The sequence below is a fragment of the Cherax quadricarinatus genome, chromosome 56 (assembly GCF_038502225.1).
Source record: "Cherax quadricarinatus isolate ZL_2023a chromosome 56, ASM3850222v1, whole genome shotgun sequence".
In the NCBI taxonomy this organism is placed as follows: Eukaryota; Metazoa; Arthropoda; class Malacostraca; order Decapoda; family Parastacidae; genus Cherax; species Cherax quadricarinatus.
Window position 1 is genome coordinate 19,846,028 of NC_091347.1, and position 12,401 is coordinate 19,858,428.

Below are 12,401 nucleotides of genomic sequence, written 5' to 3' on the forward strand. Positions count from 1 at the left end.
GTATTCTAAATAAATTAGAAAATAAACTATTTAAATGGGCAAGAAAAATTTTCTAGATAAAAGAACACCATAAGACAATATGAAGTAAATCATATTTTCTTCAAGTTACACATTACCTTGCAGACAATTATACAATAGTGATGACTATACTGAATAATGTATAATATTTAATAATGCTTTGTAATGACGTCAGTAATGACTATTGTTCACTTAATTAAATCATCACAGCTATGGTAGCTGATAAATTAAACATTTTTAGCTCATCTATTTTTACCTATTCTCCAGGTTAACAGTTCATGTATTCATTCCTCTCAGACATGGGTATGGGTTGCAGTAGCAGTAACGGTATGGGCAGCAGATTGGGCAGTGCGGCTGTGGCGGCGGCGTGAGTATGTGCAGGTGTTGAGGGTGGTTCACCATCCTTGTGATGTAGTGCAGCTTACCCTCAGACAGTCTGGCTTTTCATGCACTCCTGGTCAGGTGGGTTCATTAGTCACTAATCATTATTCTTTGTTCTAGTTTGCTGTAATTATACTTGACAGTTTATTCTGTTTTCTGTAATTGTCATTTTTTTTTTTTTTTTTTTTTTTTTTTTGCATGATTTGGCTTGCCTCACTTTTTCCACTTTTTCAGTAAGTTGGCTATTCAGTTTGTGTTTTGTTATAGTTTGCACTCCTTATTGTAGTGCAGACAGTAGGTGCCACATTCATTTCATAATTTCTGTATTATATATTATAAGAATGTAAAAGCATATTTCTCATGCTATATATTTTGGTAATTTTTTTAGTATAGCATATGCATTGCCTCTGGTGTGTGTATAATTATGCCTCTAGTCCTTTCCTAAGGCAGCAGCCTTGTTGCAGTGGTGGGGCTTAAGTTTCTGTCGTGCAGCAGGCAATGTTAGCAGGTACCCTTAAATATGAATTGTGGATAGAGCTCTCTCTGCTGTGAGGATCAAACTTAATTACTTCCACTAACATAGACCTTTTGGATGGGTTGTAGGCTTCACCCACTGGATGGGTCACAATTGAGACCACCCATTATGTTGAAATATCTCAGGGCTGAGGTATGCTGGGGATGGAAAATTTTGCATCTACTTGGACAAATATTTGAATCAGGAGGCCCTCCTGTATAGGGTGACTCTTTTTATTCTCTCTCTCTCTCTCTCTCTCAAGGATGCAGGATCAATGTCCATTTAGGCTCATGCTCAACCCCTTAGTATAGTAGTTTCCAGGGTGCACTTATTTTTAATACTGGTACTGTACTACATAATATGTACAGTATTTATGTAACATTGGGACTTGAAGTTGGGCATTCAGACCTAGTCCTGTCATTCAGGAAGATCCCTGATGTCTGGAACTCCAAATCCTGCCTGTTTCCAAAACAAACTTTCGTTGGATCTTCATATCGTCATTTTTGGCCAAAATCACATTTGACCACTGCTCCCTCCCATTAATAGTTTTTTCTGACAAGACAATGGTTATGGAGTTACAACCCATTTCATGACTGTTGACAACTAACAATTTAGCCACCCAGCTAAGTACTTTTGCCAGTCAGCCACTGAATCCCCTGTTCGCAGCTCAAAATAACCTCTCGTGTCAGTTTTCTCTTTCATATTCATACCTGTAAATACTTCAAGGGTTTTTCTATTGCAGGCTGGCCAGACTTAATTGGCTGCCTCTGTTCTCACATGCTGGTGCCGATATAAATCTGTAGGCTTGCATAGCTATCTCAGCTTTGCTGATCAAACATTTTGAGTAGGTAGTTATCTGGTTTCCCTGTACAAACTTCTATGTTCTTTCCAGTAATATTACTTATGCTGTATCTGCTAATAGTAGGTTAAAGAGTCTGGGACTAAAGATATTGACAGTGTTTTCTAATTGTTCTTCTTTTGTGCAGGTTATCCTTCAAATTCCTGTCTTCTGATTGGAATGTGAGGTTCACTATATGAGAGATTCAGCAGGCATATTGTATGGTCACTTGATATGATCTATCCACAGGGCCACCTTCCACCTATAACATGCTCTTCCATGATCCTTTGTCTCAGCTCTTCACAGAACCCTCCACTTCATACCAGTGCACAATAGCTTTCAGGTACTTTCTTCAGACACTGCTATTTCAGTCTTTTCTTCACTTCTTAATCCTTTGTGTAACATCACCCTACACTACTGTGATGGATGCAGAAGGTTGGAAGTCTTTGCTTCTATCCAAATCCTACCTTTGAAGGGGTTGTCCCTCATGTCTTTTAATTCTGCCACTTTGTGTCTTTCTGATGTACCTTGTATACCTTCTTGTTTCAGATGCCTCTTTTTGCATGCAGTTTATTTTGTCTAAGAAATTGAAATGATAAAATGAACAGCTGCTTTACAGAAGCAATTGCCAAGGTACCTTCTTGCAAATATGAGCAGTCTCCAGAATAATAATCTACTCCTGCCTTGAAGTACCCAGCTGTTGAGCTTTAAGAAACCTTAGATATTGTGATTTCTGCCATGTTTGTCTGCTTACTGCTTCCTATATCACCCTAACTTTCTCTCTTGCCAACAGTGAAGTATTTTAAGAGTGTATTTATTTGTATGTGGAGAATCTTGAATTCATTTTGATTTATTGCAGTACATTAGTTTATAAAAAAGAGTAAAACATGTAATTTTACAATTCATCCATTAACGAACACTTCTTAACATATTCGTTTCTCTGCTAGTATGTGCTGGTGCAGTGCCCAACAGTGTCGAGGTTTGAGTGGCACCCTTTCACTGTGACCTCAGTGAGTATTGTACACCTACCTTGCTTTGCTTGCCTCAGTATCTGCTTATCTTACTAATGCTTTACTTTAAATAATTGTAGCTTTACTTTAGGAGTAGATTATCAGAGCTGAGGCTTCAATCTTTCATGAATAACACAGTATGGGTACCCAGACCCAGGTACATATTAGTAGTTTGTTATAAAAAGTAGTTAAGCAAGACTATAGTGGCCACTAAAATGCCAGGAGCAAGGGGGGCTAGTAACCCTTTCTGTATGAATTATTAAATTTTAAAAGAAAAACATTAGTTTTTCTTTTTAGGTCACCCTGCCTCGGTGGGATATGGCTGGCTCGTTGAAAAAAACAAAAATATTGACTATGGAACAAATAGGTTTGTGAGAGTATAATATTAGCAGTTTGGAGGGATATGTTGTGTATCTTTATACATATATGCTTCTAAACTGTTGTGTTCTGAGCACCTCTGCAAAAACAGTGATTGTGTGAGTGAGGTGAAAGTGTTGAATGATGATGAAAGTATTTTCTTTTGGGGGATTTTCTTTCTCTTTGGGTCACCCTGCCTCAGTAGGAGATGGCCGACTTGAAAAAAATAAAATAAAAAAAATAATGCCCTTTCTCTAGAAATACATTGGCAGTTTACAACCAAGGCAGGATGATTGAATATGGTAACACCATGGCAATGTACCATGATGCAAGATATGCAACTGTTAAGGCACTAGCAAACCCAGATCTCCATATTAATATCATCTCTTAATTGTAGAAAGAGCAGTAAGGAGGGAACGAATCAAAACTTTGATAAATCAAAAAAATATAAATACAGAATGAAGTTAAATCAAGAATATGGTACAACTGTGAAATCTGTAGGGCAAAGAAAGTTATCATAAAGTTACGATAATTAAAATGTAAATTTCAAAGGGCTTGAGGAATCAGGTTCTTGATTTTGTTAATGGAAAGTGCTAAACCCATAAGGATCATGCAGCACTGCAGGTTCATAAACAAATATGTAAGAAAAGCTGTGTAGATTTATTGTACCCTCCCGTCAATGTTATTCTCACAGCTGAAGCATTGTTTAATAGTTAAATGAATGTCAGAGGTGCATGCATTAAGATGAAAATGCTAAGTATGAGACTGTGTTTAGTAATATTTAATATATACATTTTTTTAAAATTCTCTGGTTTTATAGGGAAGAATATTTGTTATGCCAGTACTGGGAATTACATACTGTATGTATAGTACACCTTTTGTTGTTAGTTCAGTTCTGAATTGTTAGAATTGCCAGTCTTGCAGTAGTGTTGTATGTTGTGTAATGTGTGTGCACACTAACCCTAGATGACTAACACAAGTGACTCGCATCTCTTAGGTGACATGGCTACACACTGTGACCCCAGCAGTTTCCTGACCCTGCTCAGCATGACGTGTCTGCTTATTAATGACTCATAACCTTGGGTGAGTGCATTGCAAATCAGCCTAACAATTAATAAAATTATTAGGAATATTAAGGATATAGAATTCTGTATACACTTTGTTTATATACAGTATATATAAATATGTAGTGCTGTATGATCATTATCGATCATACAGCACTACATGGTGGAGGGGTGCTAACGTCAAGGAAAATGTGAGAGGAAGTTCATGTACTAAAGTGGAATGTTAAAGTTGGTATAGTATAATAAAATGTCTGAAGGAGGGGTGGGGATATATACAGCTTAGGGAGGCTTCTGAACTGTGGTATCGGTGCACCTGTGGTAAGACAGTGATGGAGTGAATGATGGCAAAAGTGTTTCTTTTTTGGGTCTCCCTACCTTTGTGGAAGATGGGTGATGTGTGTGCTTTTTATTTATTTATATAGGAGGGGTTTGGGATATTGGCTGTTTGGAGTGAAATCTAAACTGTTGTGTCTGGGCACCTCTACAAAGATGGTGATTGTGTGAATGATGGTGAAAATGTTTCTTTTTAGGGTCACCCTGCCTCCGTGGGAGATTGCCAATGTGTTGAAAAAAATTATATGCGCATGTATAGATAGTGAGCGGAGATGAATTGTGTTTGGGACTTGACAAACTGCTGGAGTGTAAGCAGGGTAATATTTTGTGAAGGGATTCAGGGAAACCAGTTAGCTGGACTTGAGTCCTGGAGGTGGAAAGTAAAGTGCCTGTATTTTCAAGGACGGGTTTGGGATATTTGCTGTTTAGCGCGACATCTAAACTGTCGCATCTGCACGCCACTTTAAAGACAGTGAATGATGGCAAGTGGGTTTTTTTTTTTTTTTTGGGTGGGGGGGGTACCCTTATTTTTATTCATTTATATTTATTTTTGTTGTGTGATGGTTTGTGTCAGTGTCAGTCATTCAGTGGCATTATGGCATTAATGGCTGCTGCTTGTTATTTTTTTTTTTTACTGTATTTTGTGGATGCAGCAAGAGTACTTAGGTTCATAAACTATGCATATAAATTAATTTCTCCTATACTATATATACAGCCTCTCCTCACTTAGTGACCTTCTTGTTTACCGATGACTCAGACTTATGACAGGCTCTCTGACCAGTATACATACCTAAATAATGTAGAGTAGAACTGCTTTCCACTATTCCATTTATTACAATAAACAGAACTCTATTGTATAAACATTTAAAAATATACTAAAAATGTTATAAATGGTGCAAAGGTGACATTAAAACAATATCAAAGATGGTTGACATAAACCCACTACCATTATAGTATGCTCCTCACTTAGCGATGAATTTGTTTACCGATGTGGTCTTAGGAACGGAACTCCGTCGTTAAGTGAGGAGAGGCTGCATATTTATTTTGTAATAATTACTGTAAGGTATTTTGTACACTCCTATAATGATCTTGTTGCTAGTTTTCTGTCTTGAGAGGTTATTCGTGTTTTGCACACATTGTGTTGACTGTACTGCAGGTGTTAGTGATGATAACTGATGTTTGTCCAGTTAGAAGAATGCACAACTATTCTGGTTGTCTTAATATTACTGTTAATCTTGGATTTTTTTTCTTCACAATAATAAAATGTTTGAGATGTAATAGGTTTTTCGGTCTGGGAGAAAATCTGTGGTATATTGGCATTCCTCATCGAAACTCTGGCTGTAAATCTTAAATAATCTGATGCCTCTTTAGGGCATCATACAGCACCCAGGAAATAGAAGGTATTAGGTTTGATTCCATGAAGAGGAGACTGACTCCAACTCCTTGGATCAAGAGCCCAACACAAGCATTAAGGTACCCTCTTGAAGGGTAGAAGTAAAAGCAGAGAAAAAATCTTTTGAAAGTCAGCTTTCCTTTAACCATGGTAAAAATAATTGAGCTTTTTTTGACAGGTAATTATTTGCCTTTTCTATTCTTTTTTTTTTATTTATTTATTTTTAATTTGTATTTGATATACAGTATATTCCTTATGGGCCTCAAGGTTAGCATAGGACGTCATGTTGACGGCTTTGGGAGGACTGGAGCTAGAGTTCATCACAGCCACGGTGGCAGAAGATTCGTCTGTAAAAACTTGCGTTTGTAGTTACAGTGGTGCCTATGCTAATCTTCCTATGGTGTATAAATATACCTAGTTGGATGAATCTTATTATAGCCAGCTGACCCAGTGGCTAATGCGTTGGTCTGGAGTTTTATTACTCTCTGACCACAGGTTCTATCCCTACCTGTGGTATGGTTTGTTTGCAATCATGTCATTATGGTTTCGTGAGTCTTGCATTTGATACTTGTTTATTACTGTAACTTGATCGGGAGGAAGTGCTAAACCCATAGGAATCATAGTACATAGGTAATGGAAGGTGAATGGGTTTGATCCAAGGAAGGGGAAGATACATCCACTTCCTTGGATCACAAGCCCTTGTGGGGTGGATAATTTTGATGAATCTAGATATTTTTATGTTGGAATAGCAGTCAGTTGTGTTTTGACATTATGTATGTAAGCACTTGTAGAAAACTAAGTACAGTATTAATGTCAGTCATGCTTGTAATGAGACATACTGTACATTCAGTGAGCCTGCTTGTACATATGCATGTACAAGCACGTGTACATGCATATGTACATGCATATATACATACATTTACATGGTATGTATTTATTTCTTTTACAGCCACCAAGCCAGCACTGCCCTGATACCTTCACCATCTTTATGCGAGTGAGAGGGGACTGGAGTAGTCATGTTGCAGCTCTCTTACACCCTGATAGAAACTCGTATTCAAAAACACTCGCTATTAACTGTCAGGAAAATTACATGCATCAACGCTGTAGCACATTTCCACAGTCTAGTCCAGCCACTCGAGCTATGCCATCTTGTCAACTCTCATCAGTTAGTCACTTAACTTTGCTTTCTCCCACATTTCCATGCACAAATCCAGTGTTTGCTCCTTTACCTCATGGTGCAAAAACTTACTCGTATGTGCCCTCAGTAGATGAATTTAAAAATTTTTCTTTTTCACCGGGGGTGTATGAAACTAAAACAGCCAATTATTTGCAAACAAAACCAGTATATCATTCAAATTTAAATGTAAGATATGATATCAGCTCAGGCTCTAACAAGGTCAACCTAAATTTGGTTAATTCACATAGACCCCTATTGAGAACTGATAGACATTCTAAAACTTCCCGTTTAAGGAGGATGCATCCATATTCTAAAAACATGGTGCTGCTGAATTCCAAAACTCATAGACACTCAAAATTATGTAATCAATGCATGACTGTAGACAGAGCTGATGAAACCTATACAGAGCATGCATTAAACACAGAACCAGGTACTCGTTTAGTTGATCCACAACACATTTACAAAAGTACATTTACAAACACAAAGAAGAGCTCTTTGTCTAGTAGAAAGTGGTCACTTAAAAGTGAAAGTGGGAATTTAACTCAAGACAGAAACTACCAAAGCATCCTCATTACAGAAGCATCAAGTGTAAGGTAAGATAAATAAGCACCATATAGTTTCTTAATGCTATCAAATATTTGCACTATATTATCAGATGGAGAAAAATTTTAATTCATACAAATGATAGTTTCCATAATACTGTAACCTATGCTTAAGATATTTGAGGATATCTTTTGTCAGTAGTATACATCAGGTGATCCTGTTCTTCTATCCAAGAACTGTTACACAATGGAACTTTGATATTTGTGGGCACACTGATTTACTGAAGGGTCAGGGGGTGGGTTGCAGAGGGTTCTTTTTTTTTACCTTTGACTGCCAAGTTGTATCAAGTAGAAATGTGATTACTTATCACGGGCTTCATTACAAAAAAAAAAAAAATTCTGCTACAAGATTTATTTAGTGTACTCATTCTGTGTGTACAGATTACATGTGGATGGGCCCTTCAGCTCTTCAAGTGAAAACATGTTAAACTATCCTGTGGTAATAGGCACTGCAGGTGGTGTGGGCATTACACCTTTGGCTGCCACCCTCTCGCATATCTTGTAAGTACATGCAAAATATCCTGTACATAGAAGAGAGAAGGTTATGATGACGTTTCTGTTCGACAAAGCCATTTACAAAGTATGCATTTGTAAATGGCTCATGTCGGACCACAACGTTGTTGTAAACTCCTTTCTCCTATGTGCGGGTTATTTGTGTATTATTCCAGTCATGGTTTTGTGCCTTTTTGTTTATCTTGTAAATGTTAAGGCATTAGTGCTGTGTTACTATAGAAAGCTTACAATGATCGTTGTACAGATAAATTGTATAAGTCCCTCGGGCTGTGAAGGTTTAGAGCAGAATGTGTTAGAGCTGCTGGAGGTTGGTGGTTAAATATTTTTAGTTAACATAAATGGAAATGAAAATTATAGGCAGAAGTTACTTATTAAAAAAATACACAGCAGTAGCATCAGTAAAATGTAAATGATCAAGCAGTTGTACAAGGCAGAGAAATAAGACTTTTGGAAAGGAAGAGCAAACTTGAACCATGAAATTCTCAAGGTGGAAGGAAGTAGGAAGTGACAGGAAAAATAAAAATGAGGTAAGCTTTAGAGGTCTGAGTGCTTAGAATGAAAGAATGTAGTTTACAGAATTATAATCAAAAGTGCTAAAATAGTTGACACAAACTGATGAATCTGCTAAAGTTAGTGAATCCTCAAGGTTGTAGACTCGCTAACCTTTTCACTGTCTCATACGTACATTTACATTGATGTTAGTCACTTATGTAGATCTAGGTTATTGATGTCCGCATCACTTGTATAGATCTGTTTTGAGTTTGACCCCTTCAGATAAGTTGTGAGCAGTAAGTTTTGGCCTAGACATGAGAGAATGTGTGTGGGGCCAAGTATGCACGGTATTACAAAAAGTTCCTACCCCACATGGTGCATGATGAGAAAAAGCTAACCTCTGACCTTCTGTTTAGTTTAAAATAGTGACATTGAGGTGTTTTCTAGGATTTTTCTTATGGTTTTATCAGCAGTTTCTTGATATTATTTGATAGAATGGCAAATATACTACTGCAATAGATACTTGGTTGGTTTCAGGACCAGAAATAACTTTGAATTGGGCTCAAGTAGCAGAAATATTAGATTTTTGAGTTTTCCTGAGGACAGGCAAGGTTATCTCCTACACTCCAAGATCTATTATGTGGGCTTTTACTAGGTGTGATTCAATTATTGGGATGCCCTAAACCATAACCAATCATTTCTAACTAAATTTTATTTTCCAAGAAATAGGGTAAATTTTGTTTTTTTTGTGATGTACTCAGTGGAAGGCAAGGGTAATATAGGAGAGGCCTAAAGATTATTAATGAACAGTGTTGCTTCAGTCTACTGGGTGGGGGGGGATGGTTCCCAGGCCTGGAATATTTTGTAAAATTCTAGCAGAATAGCTAAGAATTTGGTTGAAATGAGCAGAGGAATTGGTTTAAAAATGACTCGACAAAATCGCCAATGCATAAATTGCTCCCAGACTGCTAACTTTGCACCTATGTAATTCCATCAAATCTTATTTTTTTGTACTATTCCCTCCAGAAAAAAAGATTCTCTACCATCTCAAAAAGATTTTTTTTTTCAAGTGCTGACATTGTCAGCACTTTCCATTTCTTGGCTTCACACTGAAATGGTTAGTGATAAAAACAAACAATACTGAGTGGTACCTCGAGTTTCGAACTTAATTCGTTCCAGAAGGCTGTTCGAGTGCCAATACCGAACAAATTTGTTCCCGTAAGGGATAATGTAAATTAATTAGGCCACTTCAAACCCCCAAAAATACACTTACATAATTGTTCGAGTTGGAAGCTGTTCGAAACTCGAGGTACCACTGTGCTGTATAACATTTTTACTTAGACCTACCAGCAAATGTACAAGTTATCTTTTCCAAAGTAAGTGTGTATCTTCGTGGGTATCATTATTATTATAATCAAGGGGGAAGCGCTAAACCCGGAGGATTATACAGCGCCTGGGGGGGGGGGGATGTGGAAGGCATTCAGGCTTAATTCGGGGAACTGGAGCACAGATCCAATTCCCTAAATCAAGAGCCCCTCACCAACATCAAGGAACCTTCCTTGAGGGGTTCATGGGTATCAATCCTTACACATTAGCATTCTCACTTCTCAGCAAGTTGACATTAAAAAGTTATTAAATACTTTTAATATTGCATACTTCAGGTGTTGCAAGTCCCCATGGCCTGAGCGAATACACGTCGTGTGGGTTGTACGAGATGCTCGCCTCTTTTTGGCTCTAGCACCTTTATTATCTAGTCTCCTCCTCCACTGTTGGGATGCTCACACAGAGGACCGTCTGGAACTTCGCCTCCATGTTACTACACCAACATTGCCAGGGCTGCTTGAGGTATATAAACTACAAGCAGTGACTGTTATATTGTGAGTTAGCTTTTCCCATGAATATAATAAAACTGGTAAATACTAAACCCATAGGGGTCATACATCTAGGAAATGAAAAGCATTTCTCTTTTTAAGTGATCTTTCTTAAAAAAAAAAAAAAAAAAAAAAAAAAAAAAAAAAAAAAAAAAAAAAAGCTAATCCACATGGATCAGTCATTGCAGTGTTGCAAGGAGGGGTTAGTACAAATAAAAGTGGGAATTGTATTTTGTGCAACAGGTTAGTCAAAGTATGTTGCTGTATAACCCCTGTTGGTCTAGCACTTTTCAGAATAATATCTGCATTCAGCAAGTAGTGTGTGCAGCAGGACACTGAAAAAAAAAAAAAATAATTCCTTGGGGGTCAAGCATTTCATTTTGAAGCATTAAAAAATTTAGTTTTGATTGTAATAATATTAAACCAAGCGCTAAGCCCACAGGGGTCATACAGCGCTTCAGGGTCAGATGTTCTAAAGATGAAATGTGATCAGCAATCGGTGAGGGTTAGGTGTATAGATGAGACAATAGTAAGGGTAGTGGGGAGCACTGAAGGAAAAATAATCAAAGGTGTAATAAAGCAGTTAACTTTAACTAACTAAAGAGGGAGTCTGCATCAAAGGTTGGGGTGCATTTACAAAGCATACCTCTTTGATACTTGTGTAATTAATGCATCTTCAGCTGTTTGTGAATAACACTTGGGTAGATTTTATGATGTAATTCTGAATACCATACCAACCTCATTATCTTCGATTCTTCCAAAATTTTAGTTACAGATGACTTCTTGTAATCACTTTTATTAAAATAAAAGTACATGGAAGCAATTTAACGAACTAATATTGTAATTTTTCATACTGGACAGTACCTCAGTGAGGCCATTATTATTTTTATAAAAGTCAAACCCATGTAGGTGATTGAGGTCATAATATAAAGTACTGTCTTACATTTTCTGCATAATCTCTATTACATTCATGGTTAAATAATAAACCCGTAATGTCTGTGCCAGTGATCCTTATTGTTGCACTTAAGGTTATGTGCATGTACTTTTCTACTAATTGCACAGGAATTGTTTGCAAAAGAACATCCTAGTTTACTGCCGCGCATCACGCAAGGTCGGCCACCATGGAAGCACCTATTTAGAGAGTGGGAGCAAATATACACAAGGTATGTTTCTTTAAATATAAACAGTATGCATGAATCATATTAGGATAAAAAACATGTCTGACATTTAACAAATTAAATTTTACTAAAAGTTGTATAATCACACATTAATGCAGGATCTGCTTTGTAGTGTTTTGACATAGGCAATAATATTGCTCTTTCAGGAATAAGGTTGGAGTGTTTGCATGTGGGCCAGCAAAGATGCGCCACCAAGTGAAGAGACACTGTCTTTCATCAGTCTCCCGAGGAGCACCATTCCAATATCACCAGGAATCTTTTTCTTGATAAATAAACCTGGTCCTAAAAATAACTGGAAAATATTGGCTAGAAAATCTTTGCAATAAAATTTAAGTATTGGAGGATCACTTTCATTTTCCAGAAACATGCAATTACCTACGCATTCAGTACTCCAGTATTATAAACATCAAGGAGTTTGAGTAGGCTCCACTATGCTTAAGATTATAATCAAAGTGCTAAACCCAAAAGTTATTTGTGTGCAGTGTTAGAGCAGGGGTGCAGCATTGTATGACTTGTCTTTTATGTGCGGGTTGTTTGTGTATCGTTCCAGTCACGGTATTGTGCCTTTTTGTTATTTATTTATGACTTGTGGTCTGTATAGCCCTTGTGGCTTAGCGCTTCTTTTTGATTATAATAATAATAATAATTATGACTTGTGGG

At 37.2% G+C, this 12,401-nt stretch overlaps 1 protein-coding gene across 4 annotated transcripts in view; it reads left to right on the plus strand.

Moving 5' to 3' along the window:
- Positions 1–12,082, plus strand: part of LOC128700737 (NADPH oxidase 4) — an 80,087-nt gene extending 68,005 nt beyond the window's left edge. For 3 of the 4 annotated variants that reach the window (XM_070097138.1, XM_053794115.2, XM_053794120.2), the window contains 7 exons: positions 316–480; positions 2,699–2,761; positions 6,858–7,678; positions 8,069–8,188; positions 10,354–10,537; positions 11,626–11,726; positions 11,888–12,082. In XM_070097138.1, coding sequence (XP_069953239.1) covers positions 316–480; positions 2,699–2,761; positions 6,858–7,678; positions 8,069–8,188; positions 10,354–10,537; positions 11,626–11,726; positions 11,888–12,008 — 1,575 coding nt within the window. In that variant the 3' untranslated portion in view covers positions 12,009–12,082. The remainder of the gene's footprint in view (positions 1–315; positions 481–2,698; positions 2,762–6,857; positions 7,679–8,068; positions 8,189–10,353; positions 10,538–11,625; positions 11,727–11,887) is intronic. The other variant, XM_053794117.2, reaches the window with a different exon arrangement.
- The last annotated feature ends 319 nt before the right edge of the window (positions 12,083–12,401 follow it).